At 40.1% G+C, this 24182-nt stretch overlaps 1 protein-coding gene across 12 annotated transcripts in view; it reads left to right on the plus strand.

The window, feature by feature from the left end:
- The window catches only part of Mecom (MDS1 and EVI1 complex locus), a 558637-nt gene that overhangs the window by 493749 nt on the left and 40706 nt on the right, over positions 1–24182 (plus strand). For 7 of the 12 annotated variants that reach the window (XM_028872628.2, XM_028872624.2, XM_028872626.2 and 4 more), the window contains exons 3-5: positions 5712–5846; positions 17887–17989; positions 22323–22539. In XM_028872628.2, the coding sequence (XP_028728461.1) occupies positions 5712–5846; positions 17887–17989; positions 22323–22539 (455 nt within the window). Of the gene's footprint in view, positions 1–2239; positions 3037–5711; positions 5847–17886; positions 17990–22322; positions 22540–24182 lie in introns of those variants that run through there. The other 5 variants (XM_028872629.2, XM_028872631.2, XM_028872630.2 and 2 more) reach the window with 2 other exon arrangements.

Consider the following 24182-nt stretch of genomic DNA (forward strand, 5'->3'; position numbering starts at 1 on the left):
AATATTAAAACAATAGTGGTGATGCTAGAATGAATCCTCTCCGTCTCTAGACACATCTCGCATGGTCTCAGGGAGGAAGTTAAGGTTGTGTTTGGAGAAGGGACTTTCAGAAGTAGGAAGATCCTCCATTCAGGCAGTGTTGCAGGGCCAGTGCTCCTGTGACCTGGAGGATGCGACTAGCAGGCTGGAGCTTGGTGGGTTCACCTGGGTTGCTGAGGCTGCAGGCGCCCTGCTTTATTTCGGGATACATCGCCACCTACCGGCCTCCTGCCGTACCTGCAAGGATCCCATCCAGACCCGTCGCCCTGCCTCCCACACCAGAAGCTAATACAAGGGGAAAAAACTCAAAGGGAGGCTTTTCCCCTGGAATGTGAATTTAGTCAGGACCTGTCACTGATTCCCCAGGACCTTTGTCTCATCGCCAACGTTTCCTGCTGTTCAGAGAGGCTTTGAAAGGGGGTTAGGCGGTGGGTGCTGCAGGGCCGGGGCAGGGTGGGGTAGGTCAGGAATGGTTTGGGGCACTGAGCACCCAGACCCCCATCAAGCCCAAGTGTCTGAAGCAATCAGTTCCCCAGATTACTTGTATTTAATACACAATGCATCATAAAACAAATCTCTCATCCTGACAGGAAGAAAATAGAACAGCTCATAGCTCCAGCTAGTCCAATTTATGGCTAAATTAAAAAAAAAAAAAAAAAAAAAAAAAAAAACCCTCCAACAATGGGCAAGTTGAGGAAGGGCTGGGATCAATGCAGGGAGGCCAGGGCTCCTCAAGGTTCTCAGGCCCGGCTCTATGGGAAGATCTGACCGCTTCGGCTATTTACAAAGGATTTTTTCCTGTCTTACCTACCACTGCTGTGAGATTTTCCCCTCAAACAATGGCCATTATCTGAAATAACAGTTCAATGTCACAGATAACAGGCCACCCAAATGAATTAGTCACCACCTCTTGTCATTTACTGTCACCCACATCCTTGTCTTCTGTTACTATTTTTGTTTTTCGATCAGCATTTTGGGGAAAATAAAGATCTAGATTTTCACACTAACTTGCACTTGGGGAAAACAAAAAGTGGGTGGCACTTGTGAGACCTGGTTTGTAGATAAAAGTTTAATGTTAGCACATTGTAAGCCTGGCAGCTGGCTCCACCTATCCTAGGTAATCGCCCCTAGACCCAGCACTTTACTTAACTCTCCATTGTCGAGTTGGGAATAAATTGGATTCGGGGCTTTGGGATTTAGCTCAGGGGTAGATCTTTTGCCTAGCAAGGGTGGAGCTCTGTGTCGGCTCCTTTCTTGGTGGGTGGGGGAGCTGAATTTTTCTATTTGCTTTTATTAATGGAGTTTTCTCATCAAGCATTTATTTCCAATTAAACTGTGGTTTAACAAAATTTACCCAAATTTGTCTACAAATAAACACGTGGATTCTTACATTTTGCCACCCATTCTCCAGATTCTCTCATCCAGTGTCATGTCTGCATTGTATTGATAGAAACCGTCCAACCTTAAAAAGTTATCTAACGTGTAATATATGAATCACCAAAAGCAAGCACTTGTATAATTCTACTTTGGAGCAGTCGTGTAGCAAAAATAATAGCAAAAATTCGTGGGGCAGTCTTCAATCTACTAATCCCATAGCACTCTATTTGGAAGAGATATATGCAAATCATATTTTAGATTTTAAGCTTTGTTCTTATGTGGGGGAAAAAGGATATAAAAATGTAGCACACTTTTCTGCTGACCTGACTATAAAAACTAAGGGAATAAATTTAAGTACAAAATTAAATTAAAAATTATTTTAAATACGCTTAACTGAAAACTGAAATGTCTGTCAGCTTTCACTCTTGAAGCTGCTGTCTTGAGACTTTTAGTGTGGGCCAGTGTCTCTTTATCCAAGAGTTACCCAGGCTCCCTCCAGCGCTTCCAAACTACCAGCTGCCTGGGGAGTCACCCTCACACCCCTGAAAGCAATCCTCCACCCCACCCCATCCCTCCCATCCCCCACCCAACTCTCTCTCTTCTCTCTCTCTCTCTCTCTCTCTCTCTCTCTCTCTCTCTCTCTCTCTCTCTCTCTCTCTCTCTCTCTCTCACACACACACACACACACACACACACACACACACGTGCTCAGGACATCAAAACCAAAGAGATTTCCCTGGGGAAACAAATCCTGCGTGGAGAAATCTCCCCATTGGTTGTTTATCCGCAGAAATCTACATGTTTCAGGGGATGGTGCATCCATAATCAGTCTGTCCCTATAGGACTTGGGTCTTGGCGACCTTTTTGTGACCTCTCCCGCCAGAGGAGGCTGCTGTCACTTTAAAAATTTACTGAAAGAGGAGCCCGTCGTCTGGCTTCCGACCACTCTGGAGATAGCTCCCTTTCTCCCTCGCCCCGGTTTCTTTCTGGATGGCCGAGCAGATCCCCTTTAAAGAGACAGTTCATGAAATAGAAACCCTGCGGCTGGGCGCGGAGTAGCTAAAGGGGACGAGCGGGTGAGGGTCTGGACCCGAGCGGGCTCTGGGAGGATCTGGGGGCCGTCCTGGCCTGGCAGGCCCCCACCTTCGCAAGCTCTCCTTCTGCGGGTCTTGCCCCTGGAGCTGGGAGAGAGGAGTGGAAGAAGTTTTAGTAGGTTTCAGATAACTTTCATTACACATCGGGCTGATAAGAGCAAGAGAAAGTGAGGAAAGAGGGAGGTGGTGAGAACAGAAGGAATAGCTGCGAGCTCCTTTAGGAAGGGGGAAAAACCCAAATACACCAAACCCGGGTCATTTCTGGTCTTAAAACACTGTTGGCGGACAATAAACCCGAAACGCGTGGTCCGGCGAACAGCTCCCAGGGAACGACAAACTTATCAGACACCCATTTGGAAGGCGAGACACGAGGCTTTTATTTTTTTATTTTTTAATGTCTCCAAACGTTGCCGGGTGTTCTTTGAAAAGATTTTCCTACACGAGTGCCGGGTGCTGCTGATTTTATTTTGCTTAATTCTGCTGTGATTGCTTTTGATTGCTGAGTTGAGGCCGTAGAAATCAGAAGGTAAGCGAACTCACTTTAAAAAGTCTTGGCTGTGGGCAGGGTGTCGCTGGGGACGGCGTCTGCGTCCGGGTCTGCGCTGAGGTCCCCTGTCCCCGGAGCGTCGCCGCTCGCCCGGCTCCGCCGCCTCGGTGGGTCTGCCCGGCTGGCTGCCGCCTTCTCGGCTCTCGCGTCCTCCTTCCCCTCCCTCCCACGGTCTGTCGGTCAGGTTCGGGGACGCAGAAGGTGGGGTTGCCAAAAATCAGAATTCCTGGCACCAGCCAAGCGACTTTGGAAGTGGCTTTCGGCGGAGTCCCACCTTGCCAAGTAACAGCTTCGCTAGCCAACAGCGTGTGTGCTACCTCAAGAAAGTCACATTCGGTCCCTTTGGCTGCAGGCTGGGATTTTTCCCCCTTTTCGTTGGTATTTTTTTCTTTCTTTCTTTCTTTCTTTCTTTCTTTCTTTCTTTCTTTCTTTCTTTCTTTTTTTTTTTTGAAAGGGCCTTTCTCTCAAGTCTACCTAAAGGAATTATTAATTTTTTTTGAAGCTTAACAGCTTTTGAAAACACAGGACTGTGTTAGATGGGAAGAGAGAAGATGCGTTATTTATTGTATTCAGATTTCCGAGGAGATTGAGACATTTGGGCACAAATGAAGTCCTGGTAGCAAATCAAAAGTGAATAAGTCGCTAGGGGTGAAGACAGTTAGGCGGCCTTGGGGCAGGCATACTGAGAGTAAGGAGCTCAGTATGTTGGTGAAACCTTTGAATAATCGTGTAACATTATGTTAAAAAAAAGACATTCTTTGAAAATGAATTTTAAAAAATTAGTCTCGCTGTTGACAGAGGCAGTGGCAGGGATATTAACGCGGAATAAAATTACACCTATAATTTTATGTGCACTGTATGTAATCTTCAATTCTCTACCTCTGCTGGAGCTGAGGGAGTAGATGCTTCTTGACTTATTAAAAAGTTTTCCACGTCTTTCTGCAGGATGAAATGAGACCAGTGTAGCATTTCAGTGGCTCCCCGATTTCCTTTATTAAATATTTCTCTGGTGTGTCAGTTGACATGCCTCCCCACCCCTTTTCTTCTTAGTCAAGAAAACAAACAACACACCCTAAATCAGAATAAATTAGCAGACAAAATATAATCCCACTTAAAAAAGAAAAACAAACTTTAAAACATTATTTATCTTTTCCGTGTCTGGGAAGGGGAGAAACGTCAATGCCATTGGAGTTGTTCAGACTTGAGAGTCAAAGAAGTGCCTTAAAGTTTGTGATTTTATAAACAATGTATTTGTTAAAATTTGTCCTCCATAGAAAGGGTATTTAACTCTTTGTTACTGTGGCAAGATGGAGGGGAGGGGAGGGAGCGATTACTGTCCTTCTTTTAGGTTACCATTTCTTCTTTTTTAAATCCTGGGACGACTTACTGCCCTTCAATGGCCCCATGGTCAAGGGCTTATTCAGAGTGCTTTAGACTGGCATGCTCAGAAGTGAGTTCTGGAAGTTTATGGTGAGTTAATTACTTGAATCTGCAAGTGAGTGATCATCGGAGTTCTATGCAAAACTGTTTTTGGTCCATATAGGAAGGGTTTGATGTTGATTTCCGGGCAGGTATAGTAGGAGCAGAGTTCAAGGGCTATTTAATTCATTAATTCTCGTCCTAGAATATGTTTAGTCTGGAGCAGAAGACGCCCTCACCATTTGCATTAACTGATTGATAGAGCATTGCCAGCCTCTAGTTATTCACATGAGGTCAGTGACTCCACAGCTTTTAATATTGATGCTTAACAAGTTATTGAGGTTAATGACTCAGAAAAGGCTTGATCTGAGGGTATGAAACCTTAAAATTAAAAGCTTCCCATCTCAATTTAGATTTCGCAAGTGTCCTGAGTAATATTAACATTTAGTAGAGGCCAAACACAAATCTTCAGAAAATGATAAAACACAGCCATAAGGTAATTCTGGCAACATGTGATGACATCTAATAATTTTGTACTTACCTGCAAACCACCTTGTTATTTTGTTTACCAGACATAGTATGTAAACATGTATTGACATGGGTTAACTAAACCTTAGGTTGTCATACTTTGCATATATATACATGTATATATATGTATAATTTTTATTTGTGTTTTTTTTAGCTTGGTCAGAAGCATATAGAGACAATTTTTTAAACTGAGTATAATTTTATGGTGAGGAAATACAAACTAATAAAATAAATTTAATATTATTTAGATGAAAGTTTTTAATTGAATTAAAATGAAAAAAAAATGTAAAAGCCCTCGCCCAGATGAGGAGGCTATGCAGACCTACAATATTGACAGCTGAATTATCCAAACCTAAATACTGAATGTTTAGTTTAGAAATAGTATATTGCACATGGTGTTCTATATGACTTTTCTGTAAAAACACAATGAATAAAATTAAGTCATTGAGTTTACTCGTGGATAAAAAAGAAGCAAGCTTGTTTTGAAAATAATTAATCAGTTTTTGTGATAAGTTAAAATTGCTTTATGTCTTTTGTAAAAGCAGCATAACTTATGTCTCCTTTTAAAAAAAGTGTGCTTTCTGACCTTTTTTCTTGTAAAGACTCAAAGGAAGAATACGCATTTCCATGAAGTATTTTCAAAGGACTGACTACTTTGAGCAATGGGCCGCTATGGCAATTTATTGTTCCCATCTTCTTCCTTCCAGATCTTAGATGAGTTTTGCAATGTGAAGTTCTGCATAGATGCCAGTCAACCAGATGTAGGAAGCTGGCTCAAGTACATCAGATTCGCTGGCTGCTATGATCAGCACAACCTTGTTGCATGCCAGATAAATGATCAGGTACGTTGTAAAGATTTTCTTGTCTTTCTTTGAGAACACTAAAATATCAGTGAAGCCTAAAGAATAAAAATAACAGTGAGCTGCAAAAGACCCATGTAGCCTGATGGTTAATACAGCAGAAGCTAACATACAAACACAAGATACAGAACTAAGACATTTTTAGGATTGCCTTTTTTCACTGATGTCTTCTTTGGGTGATCTGTTCATGATGTCTTAGCATTGTTATCAATGCTTCAGTTATTGTAGTGTGACTGAGTAACTTCGAAAGTAGGAACTTGATACTTACTGTTACATTTTTCTTTTATCATCCTAATATGTACATTCATACAAACGATAGACAATTTGAGAATTATCCAAATTTGCAAATGATATATTTGAAATGTTATATAGTTTTATTTGAAATAGTGGATAGCTATGTATGCATGTCTTTGGTGCAGACTTGTTTGATTATGCATTATAAAGTGCATAATTATGTTGAATTTCCTAAATCAACATTAAAATGAGAATTTTTTACTCTTCGAATAATCAAAATACTCTTCTTTTATGTAAAGTAAAAGTTTGAAGTAGTCATTATTGGAGACCATTTGTGACTTTATGGAAGACTAAGAAGTGAGACTGACTTCAAGAAAAGTGACCATGAAATAAAGGTCACAGGATTATCATGGAACTGATTTTGCGCTTAATAAAATGAATGAGTCCTGTAACATTGTCTGAAAGTGCCTAAAGAATGAGCAGTTTATCCAGTTGACTTTTTTTTTCTTACAAACACCACTGGGTTAAAATTTAATTGTATCACAGGCATATATTTCTTTTAATGCAATGATGACTTAAATGTGTTTCCAAGACCATGTTGAAATGGTTGCTTGGCAGATGTACTACATCAAGAAAATGAAAAGTTTAAATTTGATGGTTCCAATTGAAAGCTGTTAAATAAAGCTAGTGCCATCAGCCTAAGACTCCCAGTCATCGTTAGGAGATTATTCTTTGGCATTTCACCAGCTCCCAAATCATTTTTTTTCCTGGCTAAACTAAACATAAGGTAGTAAGTTGTAGAATTATGTTTAAATGGGAATCATTTAAATCTTTAGCATAATCAAAAATAATAAACTAATCAATTGGGTTTTCTCTTTGCTGTAAAAAAACAAAGTGTTATTGACAAATGAAAATATTATTAAATTAACTATTGATTTCAAGCAGAACATATCCCAAGTCTGTCCTAGGAGTTATTGTCTCCAGCAGCAGCAAACATTTTTTGAGCATCTACTGTTATAGATGGGGGAAATGAATAGGCCTTATAATGGGGTAAACAGTTTGTGTAATGCTTCCTAACAAGGAAACCCTGGGACCTCAAAAGACCCTTTCAAGATGAAATAATATAATTATATCTTAATGATTATTTGCTGTTCATATTTACTGGCAATAGACATATATCAGTATTTATCTAAAACTATTGTATGATCAGTGAAAAGATGATTCAATAATTCTTCTTGCTGCTAATTCAAGGCCACTTGTGGCCAATTTTGCATTTAATTTTTTTTTCTGATGTTTTATAACAAGTAAACCTCTTCTTGCAAAACTTCGTTGCATTTAGAGGGACAATCCTGTGGTTTCTAATTGTGTGTAAATCAGGTTGCTCATTATAGTTGGCATTTGTAATTTTTCCAATTAGTTGAAAGTATACATTTTATAGGCATTGTTTCCAGAGAAAACATATCCATCATTTTAACAATCTTCATTATTTAACTGAAGAAACAGAGAAAAGAATTTAGAAAGGCATAGAACATCATTATTAGATATGTATTTACCATTTCCTTAAATATTAATTCAAAACTTCTATATAACACTAGCCAAACTTAAGATGGTAATACAATGAACGCATATCAAATAACATAGTTTTGAAACTGATATTGTGTGGTCAAGTAGGTTCATCTATAAACTTGAGAAAAAAGTCAAAGATAACAGATGTCTGTGGTAGGTATGTCTCTGTAGAGTAAGCATTATACTTAGCCCGGTTAACAGGACACAAGAAGACAGACACCTTAATAGCCTGTATCTGTATGTTCTTCATCTGTAAGCTCATATTTGGTTCCAGAAAGACCATTTAGATGAGCATCTCTGGATAGCTTTGAAATGTAAATGTTGGACCAGGTGCAAAGATACAGAGCTGACAACAGAGACCCTCCAGATGTGATTTTCTATCCTCTTTTCCGTGTTAGGATCTGTCAAATGGTAACTAGGCACAGCTCATCTTATTATAAACACACCCATCACTGGAGATTCCATTTACTATCTAGACCCTGAGAGAAACCCTGCATTAGGGGTAATTGTTAAATTAGTGACATCATCTTACCTGTACAGCACAAACCTGTAGTATTCTAGAATAAATCATAAACATGCTCTTCTTTGCTCTGATTCTTAGAAGGACTTTAAGCTATTAACAGAATGTTGATGGCATAATAGGTAATATTGTAGGTTCTGAAAAGAAATAATTTCAGGTAAATCTTTTAGCTGTGACCTAGTTCTGGTGATGTTTGAGTCAGCAAACAAAGAAAGCAATGATTACCCTGAACAAATGACGAATGTGTGCATCATAGTCTATTTTGCCGAAGACGTATATTCAAAAACTTTCTAGTGTTTAAGTTAAAGTTTAATAAATTTAAATCAGCTTCATAACAATGTGGAAGGAGAAAAATCTACAAAATATAATAAATATGCTTGCTAAGATTCTGAAGTTTGATAGTAGGTGTCTGTCAAAACATGTGTCCTGGGTAAAACCCACGTTGGCCTTGTTTGGTTGGTAGATTTTGTTTTTTAAGTAATAGTAATAACTAATACAATCTGATTTATGTCATAAAATAGATACAGGGATCACGAAATGAACCATTTCCTTCTACTTTTCTATAAGCACTTTTATCTCAGGTGATTTTCCTTGATTTAAACTTTTTAACAGCTTCACATGTGCGTGCCTGTGTGCGTGCATGCATACATGTTTGTGTGTGTGCGCGTGTGCACGTGTGCGCGTGTGTAACTTTATTTCAGATATTTCGTACCGGAATGAGCTTTGAAAATGTAGCTTTCTTTTTTGACACTATTGCCTAGAAAGACTCAGGTCTTATGACTTTAGATGTCTTTTTCATTTCATGTTCTCAAAATTATTGCTGTGATGTTGGGAGGGGGCAGAAATTCTGGGCATGCTGGCATTGCTGCTGAAACATAATTTCTAAGTAGCTCCAAGTCTGACTGATGTTGTATTCCCCAACTGAAAGTACTGAGTTAACTGTAGTAATTTATCTTTATAAAGGAAGGCCATGCCAAAGACACTAGGACTGAGACCCCAATCACAGACAAGTCATAGCATAGTACAGCCATTCAAACACCCAAACTTCCTGATCTTGGGTGTCTTGATTACTTTCCCTACATTCCTTAAAGTTTGTGTTCAATACTACATAGCTTTACTGCTGACACCCAGCACTGAGCTGGGAATTTTTCATTCCTAGCGACAGACAATACATAGATGCATTAGATAGCTTGGGTGGCTTACAAGGAGCAGCAACTGGTTCTGAGCAGTAGGGCAGGGCAGGAGCAAATGCAGAAAGCTGGATACTGGGAGTTGTCCCAAGGGGACCAAGCATGAGCTTTACCAGCTATTCAGAGGCTTCATTTCTATCGAGAAACACCCACCCCCACATATTTAAAGTCAAATAGTCCCGACATCTGAATGATTTACTGAGGCTTTTTAAAATTTCTTGTTATTTTTATACCTTTCTTTTGAAGTCTTACATATTGTTTCTTTTTATAAACCAGTTTGATTGGTGGATGTAGCACATTTCTTTAGAATTGGTCTGATCCTACTTTTGCATCTCCCTTTGCCCCCTCTTAAGCTTACCTGTCTATATTAATTACCTCAAATCAAAGGCCAACATACCTACAGGTTGTCTATGATCCTCACGCAATGCTTGCTCTCATCATTGATTATATTCACAAGTTTTGTGGACTTATGGAATAGTCTTTACTCCAAAGCGTCTCTAGAGTAAAACTCTTAATTGTAATGAGGGAGTTTAAGCTCAGTTCATGTAGGTTGACCTTTGATGAAAGCCAAGTCCATCTTTGTATAATGGTAATCGGAATCATCTTGGTATATTTTGTGGGATAATTGATGTGTGTGTGAGTATTAATACTCTGCATCATGGAAAGGAACACAGTCATTTGAGTCCTGTCCTGCCCTCATATGGTCTTTAAATAGAGGAAAGACCTCAGAAAGCCAGGACATTATTAATCTTGTCATTTACACAAAGTGATAAGTACTTTCATTTTTAAACAGGCCTCTGACAGCTGGTATTTAGTAAGTAGAACCAGGGAAGTCTACTGTTGCCTCTGAATCAAAAGAAATACTTCGATAAGAGATTACCTAATGCCTGATGTCCATTCTGAAGCAACGAGATAGAGAAGAACGTATGCGCCACAGAGAATACGAAGTCAGAATTCACTTAGGGGACCCTGCCAGCGCCCTAGTGGTTAATGAATGGCAGCAAGACTCCGCAGTGTTTTCGGTTGGAATGGGCATTGTTCTCATTTGTGCTTTACCTTATAAACTTTTAACTGCTTCCAGGACGATCATGGTTGATTTGGCACACCCGCTTCCACTCTGCTCAGGCTCATATGAGTGATGCTATCAGCTCTGTGACACCAGAACAGTGTTGTTATTGCAAGCTTATTATGGGCTCAATTATTAACTTATTTTCTTTGGCCTTTTACTGAGGAGGGGAAAAATCCACTTTCCTTCAACATTCACTTAATACATATGGTGCAAAAACAGCAAGGCAAATCAACTCTGAGCACAGAAAATGGGGAGCTCTTTAACCTCGCCCCACTTTGTAAAAAATGTTTGCCTCCACTGTCAGGTAATTTGTTAATTTCTCTTCCTTTACAAGGATTTCTGTTCGTGTTTTGTATGCCTTCTTTTGATGTTAAAATTATTATTGGCTTTGGGCATTTTCTTTGCTTTGCTTTTAAGTCAAGTCCTACTTTTATACCAAAGTTATACTCTGCTATTTTAAGATGAATGCCAGCTGGCAGTACCTAGGGACCAGCTCTGTATGCAGTGTTCAGGCTGACTCTGGGGGATGCTATCTGTCTGATAAGTTGCTTCCTTTACCCCATGATGAAACTGCCTCAGACATAGTTTGCTGTTTGATATTTGCATGAGAAATAAGTCCCACCTTCCTTCCCCATGTATTATGCTTGGGACATGTTGGTGGTGTAACATATACAGATTTTTTTTTTTAGTTAACATTCTCAGACCCTGTGCCTTGAAAAGCATGACCTAAATATTACACCCACATTTAAGTTGAAAACAGTGACCTGATATATCACATGCAAATTTTCAATAATCAGTGTTTGCCCACAGACATCATCTTTTATTCAGAAAGAGCTCAAAACACCATGCGCTCAGGAGATTCTAGCTATTTCTGGTATGAAGCCAGAAAGGTACTCAACAGCATGTTTCATGAGCCACCAAGGATGGTCAAGGGCAGAAGAAAAGCCTCCAACTTGGCAGTGTATCATCACCCAAAGATGATCTTTAGCTTCTTTGTAATGTGATGGTGGCGCTTTTGACAAACCTTCAGAAACAACTTAGAATGATCACAAAGTTTCCATAGAATTAAACAAAATGGCCAGTTTAAGGAAAGAGGATTTGTGGACATTCCTTGTGGGCCCTGTAGGGAGATCCTGAGAGGTTATTAGACAGAGAACACAGGCCTCAAGACACACTAAGTGACCCTTCAGCACCTCTCTCTCTCTCTATTTATTTATTTATTTATTTATTTATTTATTTATTTATTTATTTATTTATTTATTGTTTTTTGAGACAGGGTTTCTCTGTGTAGTTTTGGTGCCCCTGGATCTCACTCTGTAGACCAGGCTGGCCTCAAACTCACAGAGATCCACTTGCCTCTGCCTCCCGAGTGCTGGAATTAAAGGCATGCACCACTGCACCACCACCACCTGGCAAGCACTTCTCTTCTTGTAGAAACTAGAACCAAAGTCAACTCTTTCCTTTAATTCAGTAAATTATATTTGGCTGTTTTCTCACATTACTAATAATGAGTTAAGAATGTATGGAAGAAAAAAACTTTGATAATGTCTTCTACTGAATTGTTTTTAGGAGGCAGGCCCCACTTTGTCTCAATTGTTTTATTTATTCATGCAATTCTTTAATTTTGGTGCATGAATGGACCTCAGAGCTTCACACATGCCAGGCAGGCTTGGGGACATAAGGCTGTGTCACTCTATCCCAAGCCTCTCATTTTTTTCTTGCTTGTGACTGTAAGTAAAGCTGGAGAATACCTTCTGTTTGGAGAAACTAAAGGGTGTTTGGCTTGGGGGAAGCTTAGTCATGATAAAGCTAACATTCTGTTGGAAGAGTTTATTTCCTGGCCATCTATCTCTGTCTTCTGAATATATTTCTCTGCCTCTCGGTAAAATTAGACTTAGAATGTACATGAGGATTTTCTTCCAGAGGTTAAAAGCTTGACATCATTATTGCTTTCCCAAGCTGGGGTCTGCCACATTGCTAGAGGTAAATGAGGGGCCCGGTCTCTGTTTCCTGGGATGGTCAACTGTACACATCTGGTCTGTGGACTCATGCTGTCTTTGCAGCACAAAGGCTGACAGATGTGTTCACATCAAGTGTTGACTCTGCTCAGACATGTACACTGTCACTTAGTTTCCCTTCTAGCACTTCCAAACATGCAAGTTCCACTTAGCTTTTCCTGCTTCTTCATGGTGCTTTGAATGAAGCTGCAGAAAAAAAAATCAAGCATTGAAGGCAAGCACTGGGAGTTGGAGGAGGGAGAAATCAGCTGAGAGGTGCACAGAGAACACAGCAATAGTCTGAGAAAGCTGCTTCTCCATATAGATTCTGCAGGGAGTTCATTTCTCTATTATTTCAATTATTAGAACTTCCTGAATAGGTTGAAGGTCACTCATAATTCACACTTCTGTCATTTTTAGACATGCCAAGTGCAGTCTATTATGCATAAATAAAACTTCCAGTGTTTGACCATGGAAAATAAATGGAAAGTCATAACAATGAGGCCTTGTTCATCTTTTACAAAGTAAATGGTTTGTTTTCTTTCTTGTTTTCTCTTGTACATTGAAGTTTATCTTCTAACTCAATAGTACAAATATAGCACTTTAAAGTGATCCACTCCTGTCAGACTAACAGCAAAGCTGTTCTGAAAGATTCTTAAAACTTCTATTCTGTAGGATAATGAGCCAGAACATTTTACCTTTCGTAAGTACAAATGGAAATATCATTATTTTGATGGCAGATTTGGTTGGACAGAGGCCTTGACAAAATGAAGCTGGTTTGAGAGGCTTCTGAGGACGATCAGCTTTTCTCAGAATGCTTTTGAGTGTCTCTGCTCTCCTTACTGTGATCTCCTTCAACTTAAGTAACCGACAGAAAGAAGCATTTAATGACATGTAATTAATTAAAAATTAGTTAAAATTTTATTTTTGCATAAGATGTATATAGCATAATATATAGTTAAATGTAACCCATGTTACATACAAGTAGAATTAGTCTGGTCACTAAGCATTAACTTCCCATTAGATACAATTAATACATAACATGAGATTGTTAATAGTTCATGTAAATTTTCAAATTCCTCAAAAATATGAACTTTGCTTCATTTAGATGTTACATGTAAAATATATAATATGTCTCAGTAACAAAATTATTTACATGTAACACTGAGTGACAGTGGATCTCTTAGAATCTGAAAATTGGCTGCTTTTGTCCACACCATTAATATATTTTTTTTAATCTCTTGTTTTGCCTTGTTTTACCTGAGTGGTCTTTCTTTTTGTATTCAGAATTGGTTTCAGAGTTTGGTTAAAAATGAATTAACTACAATAATTATATCTACAGTAAGTGATGTCTCTTTACTAGTGCATTGTATTTTTGCCTTAAGTTACACATGTTACCAGCACCAAAAGGTAACAGTTTTGGGTTTCCCTGGTATTGTTTTTCAATTATGCAAACAATTAAGAATTCTTTTTGAAACTCAGAAATTTTGCTCTCACAAAAATTGGTAGTAAAAGACTACAAAGAAGTCTGTTACTAAATCAATCATTATAGATGCTTATCTTTTTAAATTGAAGAATTCAAAAATCCAAGTGTAACATTCATGCTTATGAACATAGAAATACAGCTTCTTGGAAAAGAAAAAAAAGTCTATCCAGATAGTAAAAAAATTAAATTTTTATGTTATGAAAAAGTTTAACTGTATGGAAAATTAAGTCATGTCCATAACATCTATTTCTGAATTTTAGTGCCAGCTATCAAATTTAAAATCCTAGAAGAGATGACAGAATTTAAGATATGTAATAACTTGTTTGTGAAAATAGAATTTCCATGTACCTGTTTCTCACACTGTGAGGACCCACTCTTCTGCTTTCGCACTTTGTGCTGGGATGATCTTTCACTCCAGCAGAGCACTCTTTGAGAGCAGCATAAGAAACTGACAACTTTTGAACTGGTTGAAACTTATTTCTGAATACTCGAGATTTCTGTACTTTGTACTGAATTCATCACAAAACCCAGGACATTTTAATTTTGGACCTGGTTAAGTTTTTCCACACAACTACAATGGGAAAGGAGGACTGTTAAGTATTTTATAGAATTCAGCAGACTAATCAACTCCCATTTTTCCACAGCAAACTCCCAGAAAAGTAGTGTCTTTTCTTCTGGTGTCTAACTCAGATGACTCAGGGTTTATAGGCTTGCTGTGCAGCTGAGTCTCTGGGGATGCCCTGGTCTTAAAGAAAGTGTGTCTGTAAGCATCCACATTGGTAACTGTCTGCATAGATCACTCCTGCTGCTGTCGGATTTTTATTTACCACAAGATGTTTTTATAACATGAAAGTAGAGACACAGCATTTCCTGAAAATGGAGACACAGTATTTCCTGAAGGAGGAGGTTCATTCAGGGTTGTGTCCCATCATTTTCCCATGCAATCAGCTTGAGGCAAAAAAAAAAAAAAGCAAAGCAAAGCAAAGAAAGTCATTTTGTTTTGAATGCTTGCTAATATATTCCTATTGTTATGATAAGGCATATCTGGGCTCAAGTATTCAAATTATACTTCACTGCTGTTATAATTAGAGGAGGAACACATAGTTTGACTTCAAGACTTCTATGGTCCTAGGGAAGGGCATACAGCACGGACCACAAGAGCAGAAACACCTTGAGAGGAGGACTGGACCCATGAGGGTGTGGAGAATGGGACTTCAAGGCATGTTCTTATTGCTATATGGGGAAGCATGCCCAGAATTTGCCCTCATTATGGCTGGCATTTGCCAGTTCTTTTCAAACCCCAGTTTCACGAGCACCATAAAAATTCAGTTAAAATTGAAAAGAACACCCTGAAGTTAAAATCCACTCTGCTCTGCCTTGCCTTTCATGGCCTGGAATGTCACCTTTTACCTCCAGTAAATAAAGCCAACGTCAACACTCTTCCATGTCTTTTATATTTTATGCACTCAATATTCTTCACATGACAATCTGGACACTTAAAGGGTAATTACACGAGTGATCTATGTCCTGGCAAAGAGAATTGTCTTCATAATATATAGTTGCAGTGTATCCATCATTTTCTTTTGTTCATTGGACTGTTCGCATTGGATTGAGTAAGTCTAAAATGGAATTAAAAGAGACATGATTAATAGAGGACCACAAAGAAATCACGGCATCATAATACTTTCTTAAAGCGGCCTGACGTGTGTGCTTGAGGAGCGTTGCCCAGCCGAGACAAGCGCTCTCTTCTACCATCGTGTGTGCGTTGTCTTTCTAACCTCACTGTTTCTGAGAAGCCACTGAAAAGTCCTAATATGTCACGATTTAAATGTTAACATGCTGTTGGAAAGGAAATTAATAAGTCAAATCTGCAAGAGGTGCCAGAGCAGAGGTGATTCCAACTGTTGAGAGAAGTCTATTGTTTTCTAAGGGGAAACAGAACTCAAGAAGGAAGCATGGTACTAACCAGCCTGTAACTCGAAGGTGTAAGGGAAAGGCACACACATGCAGTGATATTTTAATCTGGTAACTTTTGGAGCACGACTCTTCCTGCCTGTAAGCCTCCAGAGAGATGAGAGTGTGATGGGTTGGCATTGGGTGCAAGGTGACCATGTTCTGCTCTGTGGTCCCTTTTAAACAGAAACTGCAGAAGGAGCTGATTTTGTGATAGTCTACATTTCACTCTTGGAAAAATGTAAGAATTGTAGGTTACATTATAGCAGTGTTCAGCAGTACTTCATGATTCACATTATTATGTTCTATAAAGAAACTTAAGTTGCTTTAACTACCAATGAATTTTTTAAAAACTTCATTTTGACAACAAAGAGACTAAGCAAAAAATATTCCCGATTGGAGTATTTTTTTTTTTTTTTAATTTAGCACAATTCCATGCTCTGGTCTTTTTTTATAGGAAAAAAATAATAAACAACTGGAGTTTAGAGCCACCTACTGGAAAAAAGAGGCACATGCTTCTGTGTAAAGTCTTAAGCTTTTCAAAGGATAAACAGATAGGTAAAGGTAAAAAAATGGATGGATATTTTTGTTGATCTCAGAGGACGATTTACACAGATTTTCTCAGCTTGAAGTGAGCAAACATTCCTAGGTATCAGACTCAGAGCAAGTTTGAGGCCGGTCTCCAATGAACAGTGTCTTCTAGGTTATCCTGGTTTTTGGTTGATTTGTGGTCTGTACTTTCCCCATACTTTTGCTATTAGCTTTGTTTTGGCTCCTGCATGTGGCCTGGTGTTCAGAATATATTGGGGGTGGGAGTACAATCTTGCTTGTTTATGGATTATCTAACTAGTAAAAGGATTGGTGTGGGGGACAGAAAAACAGAATGCAGGTTAGCATGAGGGAGATGAACATTTAGGAAAAGACATAGGGTCGATTCACACAGGTACTTCAGAGGGCTATAATTTCTAGTGTTTGCTAGTTACAGTACAACTTTCCTTTTCCCCAAAACCACCATCTGGTTATAGAATTGTTTAATAACTAACCTTAGAATGAGACGAATAATCGACAGCATTTTAATGGTAAAATAAATGCACATCTTGAAGATTTTTATGCTTAAATGCTTCCTTTATCAGTGATGAAAGCCTGGTGCCTGGACACACAGAAGGCCATGACTTGTCTGTCACTGAGCTCCTGGGAAAGATAGGCAGCTCTTGGAAATTTCAGTTTGAGGTTCTCCATAAACCCCTACTCCCTCCCAATCCCTTCCAAACCACTAGTAGCAGATTTATTAAATCCTTCCTGTCCTTACCACTCAGCTAGAAAGCCAGGGCATAAGCACCCCAAACAGCCTGATTGCACAGTGACGTGAGTGGCAGAGCCTGTGTGATGGAGGTGCAATCAGGAGCTGGGGCACCAGGGCAGGACCGAGGTAGGGGCTCACCTTTCTGATGGGTGCCAGTAGAAAGCGGTGTTTAGAAACAAAGAGGCTGTCCTGTGATTCTGTTCTCTAGAGACCATGGCAATTCAGTTGGCTGCATCCCACCTACCATTCCATTTGGATCATCTCATGGAGAAAGGGGCCTTGCTGACGTAGGGCCAACTCAAGCTCAGCTAGCCCACAGCTGGATGATCAGGAGTGGCTCAGCTCTGTGAGGGAGGGGCCTGCTAGGTGCTTTGAAGAATTCAGGCATGGGAAAGTTCTTCCTTAAGTGTTACACAGACTATAGGTGACCATATAGCCAACTTGTTTTACAGAATTTGCTCGGTATACTAGCGAGGCTTTGGGAAAAGTTTGTAAACTGCTTGAGGGATTTTTCTTTATTTCAACAAGGAGATTTTTTTTCTTCTTAGTTTATAAAACAGAAATCACCATTTCCTTTGATAAAAAATAAAAGGGAATGTGTTTATTAAAATATAAGAAAATGTACAGCTGCCCTGGTGTATCCTGCCCTTTGTTAACGCTTGCTCCTGTCTGTCTTTCCTGCCACCTGGGTCTGATCTTTGAAGATATTCTACCGAGTAGTCGCAGACATTGCACCAGGGGAAGAGCTCCTGTTGTTCATGAAGAGTGAAGACGATCCCCATGAGCCCATGGCGCCTGACCTCCATGGTGAGTGTGGTGCGCAGCACCCGGGGCCAGCTGCATTCCAGAGATGGCAACATGTCCAAGAGGGTCCTTCACACCTGTGGCTTTTTCATGAGCTACCTTGGCTACACAGTGTCCTTGCTGACAAATGTGTTGTCTCAGAATGGGTATTTTCTGGAGTTGACATGTGGCTATTGTGACGGAGAAGCCACAGTGAGCTAAGGTCTAACCTGACGTGCATAGAAGCGAATTTTGAAGACCTGGTCAGAACCATCCCCTTCAGTTTGGTCAATTCCCTCTGTAAGACTCCTCCCACTCTTTTAAAGAGTTTTTATTAGTTGTTTGTTTGTTTGTATATTTAGTGTTCTGTCTGCATGTGTGTATGTGCACACACAGTTTGTGTGTACAAACAGTGCCTACAGAAGCCAGAAGGCGGTGTCACACTTTAGAAGCTTAAGTGATAGGAAATTGTGAGCCATCATGTGGAAAATGGGACTTGAACCCAGGTCCCATGCAAGAGTCTAAGTTGCTTCAAACCCCCAAGCCTCTCTCCAGCCTTTCCTTCCACTTTTTGAGAGGCTTGGAGCTTTCTTAAAACAGTCAGCTGCCTCTCCCACTTACATTTCTATTACTGGGAAAGTGTTTTCATGGGAGCGAAACATAACCTTGTGGGAGGAGAAAGGAAGAGATCCTGGACAAAGAAGTATAGATGAGGAAATGTTACAGCCAATGGAATTATTCCATGCCAGAAGACTGTTGTATATCAAAGGGTGGAGGCTCTAGACAAATGAGAGCGAGTAGTGATCCATGTTCAAGACAAATCCAGGACAACCTGCTTGTGGGTCATTGAGCTGAGGCAATGTTTCCGTTTTCCCTCCTGTTCCTGTCTCCTAATATAATGTGATTTGGTTCAACACAGTATGTTGAACCAAAAATACTTTAGAGCACCTTTCAGTTGCAAGTATCAGAGTCAGGCTCCAATTATGCCAAGATAGGACCTGAACTCTCGAGTCTCGGTGATGGAAGCTGCCTTCATGGCTAGTTATTGTCCCCCATAGTTGAGCTCCATCTGTCTCTTTGTAAAACATCCTGGTGGTTTAGGGGTGTCTTTGGATCATACATTTTTCTATCAGAAAGTCTGACATGAAATTGCCTTTAGAAATCTAGACTTCTCAGTCAGCCTGGTGGAGTTTGTGCCTGAATGTGGAGTCTGACCTTACTTAGACGATACAGGGTGCTTAATGATTAAAAAATGTGTAGTCTGGGGCTCGTTGGGTACAGTTTTCACTTGTACATGACTGTTGAGTCCTAGATGTTTTCAAGCAGTTTTTTAAAGTAGTAGCGGTGGTGGTGGCGGCGGCGGCGGCGGCGGCGGCGGCGGCGGCGCACGCCTTTAATCCCAGCACTCGGGGGGCAGAGACAGGCGGATCTCTGTGAGTTCTAGGCCAGCTTGGGTTACAGAATGAGTTCCAGGACAGGCTCCAAAGCTACACAGAGAAACCCTGTCTCGAAAAACAAAGAAAAAAAAGTAGTAGAAATGATTAATTTACTGCTTTCAAAATGCCCAAATAAAAGTAATTATTCCTTCTTAAGACTGCCACTCATTAAAGAAAGTAGTCATGGTTTAAGGTATTTTGGGGGCTAAAAAGATAGATTGCCTTGCAAGCCTGAAGACCTGGGTCTGATCTTCAGAAGCCATGTGGTAACATCCAAGAGTAATGCCATGTAGTCTCAGTGCTTATGAGGTGGAGACAAGTGAAACTTTGGGACACTGACTGGTCTGCCAGCCACTTTAGTGAGTTCTAGGCCAGTACCTGAAAATTGTCACCCGAGGTTGTCTTCCCATCCACACATATACACGCATCTGCACACACACTTTTACACACACATATATGAACACACATACGCACATACATTTCGGCACAAAACATCCTTGAATCATTAATTGCTTGTTGTTTCAATGTATTATATTTATTTTCAAATATAACCATGTACTGATGTATAAGACTTAGAAAGTTTAAGTGGTTATTTGGGTTCTATACTTCTAGAAAAAAATAAATTTAAAGCATTTGTGCTCAATATCTTCTTTGTGCTGTGTATAATACGCTTTGCATACATTGTTTCTTAATCTTTTACATATAGATTATAACCCCCTGAGTGAGGTATTATATTGATTCTGCAGGTTGAGGAACTGAGGCCAAGGGGAAGTAAATTCTCTTGGAAGAAAACACAGCCAACATGTAGGACAGTGTCTTTTTTGTCTAATATTAGGCTCCTTCCATGCATTTTGCAGCCTGGAAGCTCTGTTTCTTTGTGGGTTCCTGGATGAGATTGGAAGCACAGATCTTGACTATGTAGACAGTGTTATAAATGTTAGAAAAATTTTCTTTAGTTACTATTGAGATTTCTGTCTCCAAGGCAGAGGAGATTGACTGTAGATCACATCCACACCTCCATAACTCGCTGCATACCAAGTAAAGACAGAGTTATCCGCGTCCTCTGCCATTGCCCCCCCCCCATTACTGGTGTGGTTTAAGCTAAACCTGTGTCTTCAGTGGTAGCAGGCTCTCGGTGGGTCTCTGTTAGACTTGCCCCACTGTAGATGGGGAAATTCTTCTACAGACCAAGCCTGAACATATGTCCACTTCCAGCTTCCGGTGAAATTCTGTTCCCCTCTTAACATGAGCATTTAATCCTCCTGTAACATCCTTTCTCTCCTCCCCTTCATGTGCCTTATCCACCTGGCATGCTTCACTGCAGTCTGATCCTTCTGTGAGCCGTGTGTGTGAGCACCTTCACCCTTAGTGCACACTATCCCCATCTCACCTGGCTGATTTTTACCTATTCTAAGCACTTTGTGAACCATTTTCTCCAACTTAGTTGAGGTAGGCAGTTATTTCCTTGGGTTCCTGTGTGTTCTTTTGTCACAGCATTGCACTCATGCATATCCCTCTGAGTTTCTTGTGTATTCATTCTCCAGCAAAGTGTCTGGCAATTTGGTAGGTGATTACAATGTTTTCCCCTAAACACTTAGTCAGTTAATAACTGAAGAATAGCGTCTTCCTTGGTTATAGGTCTAGAAAACAGCATATGTGTCATGGTGTTACTATGAATGCTTTTCAGCTTCGTGAGATATACACAATACCTCTGGGAGCATACCTGTGACCTCCACTGAGTGTGGTCTTTTGAGTGGAATCTCAGCTATTGAGTAGAAAGAGCAGGAACAGTGCTCTTTGTCCCTGACTATAAAGCACATTGTTTGTGTTTTCCACTACTGTTGCCTATTTATAAATATGTCGATTTAAAGTGTAAATTCATGTCTGCTGTTTAACAAAGCCATGTCAATTATCACTGGCCCCAGAGGACAATAAATTAACCTTGCAGGGTGCTAAAGACAGCCTGTGCTCCATGACAATTTGCTGACAATGATGGGTATAACCGTGGTTCAGACAGGGCCTCTGTGTATCCTGTGGCTTTCAAGCAACACGCCATTGGCTTAGGGAAATGTGGAAGTGAGTTCGAATTCTGACACAGTCACTTATCATTCAGCTTTGTAACTGACTGCTTAGTTTTCCTCAAGCTTTAGTACTGTTATCTGAAAATTTAGGTAAAAATTAAGTTTTAAGGAATATGAATAACTCCTGTACTGGCTTGAGAGGCTAGATTATGGTTAGTGTGTATTAATTATTGCTTCTATTATCCCTAGAACCTGCAAATGTGTTTAGGTGTTAAGTTTTACTTTAACAGATCACATTGTAGCCACAGGAAATGCATTATTTTTCCAGATTTTTATGGGGTTCTTTCCATATGTTATTTTTAATTTTTACACTAAGCTTGGCTTGGGAGAAATAACAGTCAAAACTTTTAGGGTTGGGAAATGGCTTAGTGAATAAAGTGCTTGCTGTCTAAGCATGAGGCCTTGAGTCTGGATCCTCAGCATCCATGGAAAAGCCAAGCACATCTGTGCACATCTATAACCCCATCAGAGGTAGAGGCAGAATCAGGAGTATCCCCAGGGTTTGCAGCCGAGCCAGTTCATCAAAGTGGTGAGCGGTCCACTGGGAGGTTGTTTCAAAAAACAAAGTGGGGAGCAATAGAGACAGACACCCAAGAGCAGCATCTCCCCTCCACATGTGCATACATGTAAGGGTGAGTCCACTTATACACAGATAGTCTCCCCCAATCTCCGTCCCTCCCTCTTCCCATCTTTCACACACACACACACACACACACACACACACACACACACACACACACTCCAAAAGCAAACGATGGTTGTGTAACTCAGCAAGGCTTATGGTGGCAGTTGATTCTGGACCCTCAGTGCTAGCTACTAACACCCGAACTGTCTCCACAGAAGACCGGCAGCACCGCTGTGAGGACTGTGACCAGCTCTTTGAATCCAAGGCTGAACTAACAGATCACCAGAAGTTTCCATGCAGCACACCTCACTCGGCGTTCTCCATGGTGGAAGAGGACTTGCAACAAAACCTTGAGAGTGAGAGTGATCTCCGAGAGATCCATGGCAACCAGGACTGTAAGGAATGTGACCGAGTTTTCCCCGATCTGCAAAGGTTAGCAAAGGCCTGTTGAACATGGGTGTTTGCTCTGCAGCAAAATGTTATGCTGGAGTTGGGCCGTTTTGCTCTGGGGAAGATTGGAGCTTCAAACATCTGGCCAGATTTGCTGGTGGCATGCTCAGGGATCCCTGTTTCCTTTTTTTTTTTTTTTTGCCAACCAAAAAATACTCTGTCCATCTTCTTTCCCTTTTATCTCCTCCCTCCCCCTCCTTCCTTTCTTCCTCAACTTAGGGATCCAACCAGAGCCCTGACTGTACTAGACAAGTGCTCAACCAGTGCGCTACATCTCCAGACTACAGATATTATATTTTAAGTTGCGTTCTTGTGAACTGAAGGCTCAACTTACAGGGAATGATGACTCTGAGGGAAAAAAAATACAGGGTGAGGGAACAAATAGGTGGTGATATGCCAAGAACAGTAAAGCTATCTCTAAATCATTTAAATGACTAAACATCTAGACCTCAGGCTCACTTTAAAAGATGCTTTTTGAGAGGGCCATGTAGCTCAAGGATTTAATTCAAATTAGTCATCCAATTGCACAGCTATGAAAGAACAAGAATATGCTGTGTATTTGTGTAGGATTTTCTATGGGGAAGAATCGCAGGCGCTGTAGGAATCTAAATGAAGCAATGCTTGAATATTTACCTTTCGGAAAATGAAAATCAGATCTCAGTAGCGTATTTGCTTTGCATGGCCCTTCAAATTGATTTAAGAATGTTTTTTATTTGACTGAAGGAACACCAGATCCTCCCCTTAAAAGACTATGTTGATAACTGTGCTACAAAATGCAACGTCATGTTTAGAGACGCTAATAACTTTTCTTTTTGTTTATTTCTACCTAATGACTTTTGCTTTTGGTTCACAAAGGATTTTAATAATTGCATTCATTATTTTGTGTTTTTCAATCTGGAAGTGATCTTTGGAACACACAATTCGACTTTCAGGAGAACACATCACGCCATGTTTCCATGGGAAAGCTGTGCATAGACTGGCCTTGTTCAAGAGTGTGGATGGCTGGGTGGGCTCTCCACACAGCTCGCACCGCAGCTCACCCTTTCTTTCCCTGTCCTTCTTTACTGGCTGCTCTCCCTGGTTTTCTGTCCCTCCTCCTACTGCCCTGCACTCTCTTCTCCTGTTTTGGTCTTGCTAGGAAAGGATTTCGTACAAACATCATCCGTTTAGGTATGAATGACTAACAGACATTGAAGTATAACCACTTTCTTAACGAGACTGAGTCAAATAGATGCATCTTAAGCTTTGGAAACTCAGGTCCAAGTTAGTTTGTTACTAATGAAAAGAGAAAATGGGAAATAAGAGAGATTCCCTAGCACCCTTTACATTCACTCTATAAATATAAATCTGCAGAGAATGAATCAGTAAGTTATCTATATACAGTTAGCAAAATGTGTATTTATAATAAAAAATCACTCAGTGTCTCTCAAATATCATCATGCCCCAATATTATAAAAGATAAAACCAGTAGATGCCAGTAAGAAGAGAAAATATTCATACAAAGAAATAGTATCTCTGGTGCCAGAAATGAAGTATTTTACTTTGATTAAAAAAAAAAAAAAGAACCAGACAGTATTACTGTGAAAAAAAATGAAATTCTCAGTTCCTTTGGGAGGTGAATAGCA

This window comes from Peromyscus leucopus, chromosome 6 (assembly GCF_004664715.2).
Source record: "Peromyscus leucopus breed LL Stock chromosome 6, UCI_PerLeu_2.1, whole genome shotgun sequence".
Classification (NCBI taxonomy): Eukaryota; Metazoa; Chordata; class Mammalia; order Rodentia; family Cricetidae; genus Peromyscus; species Peromyscus leucopus.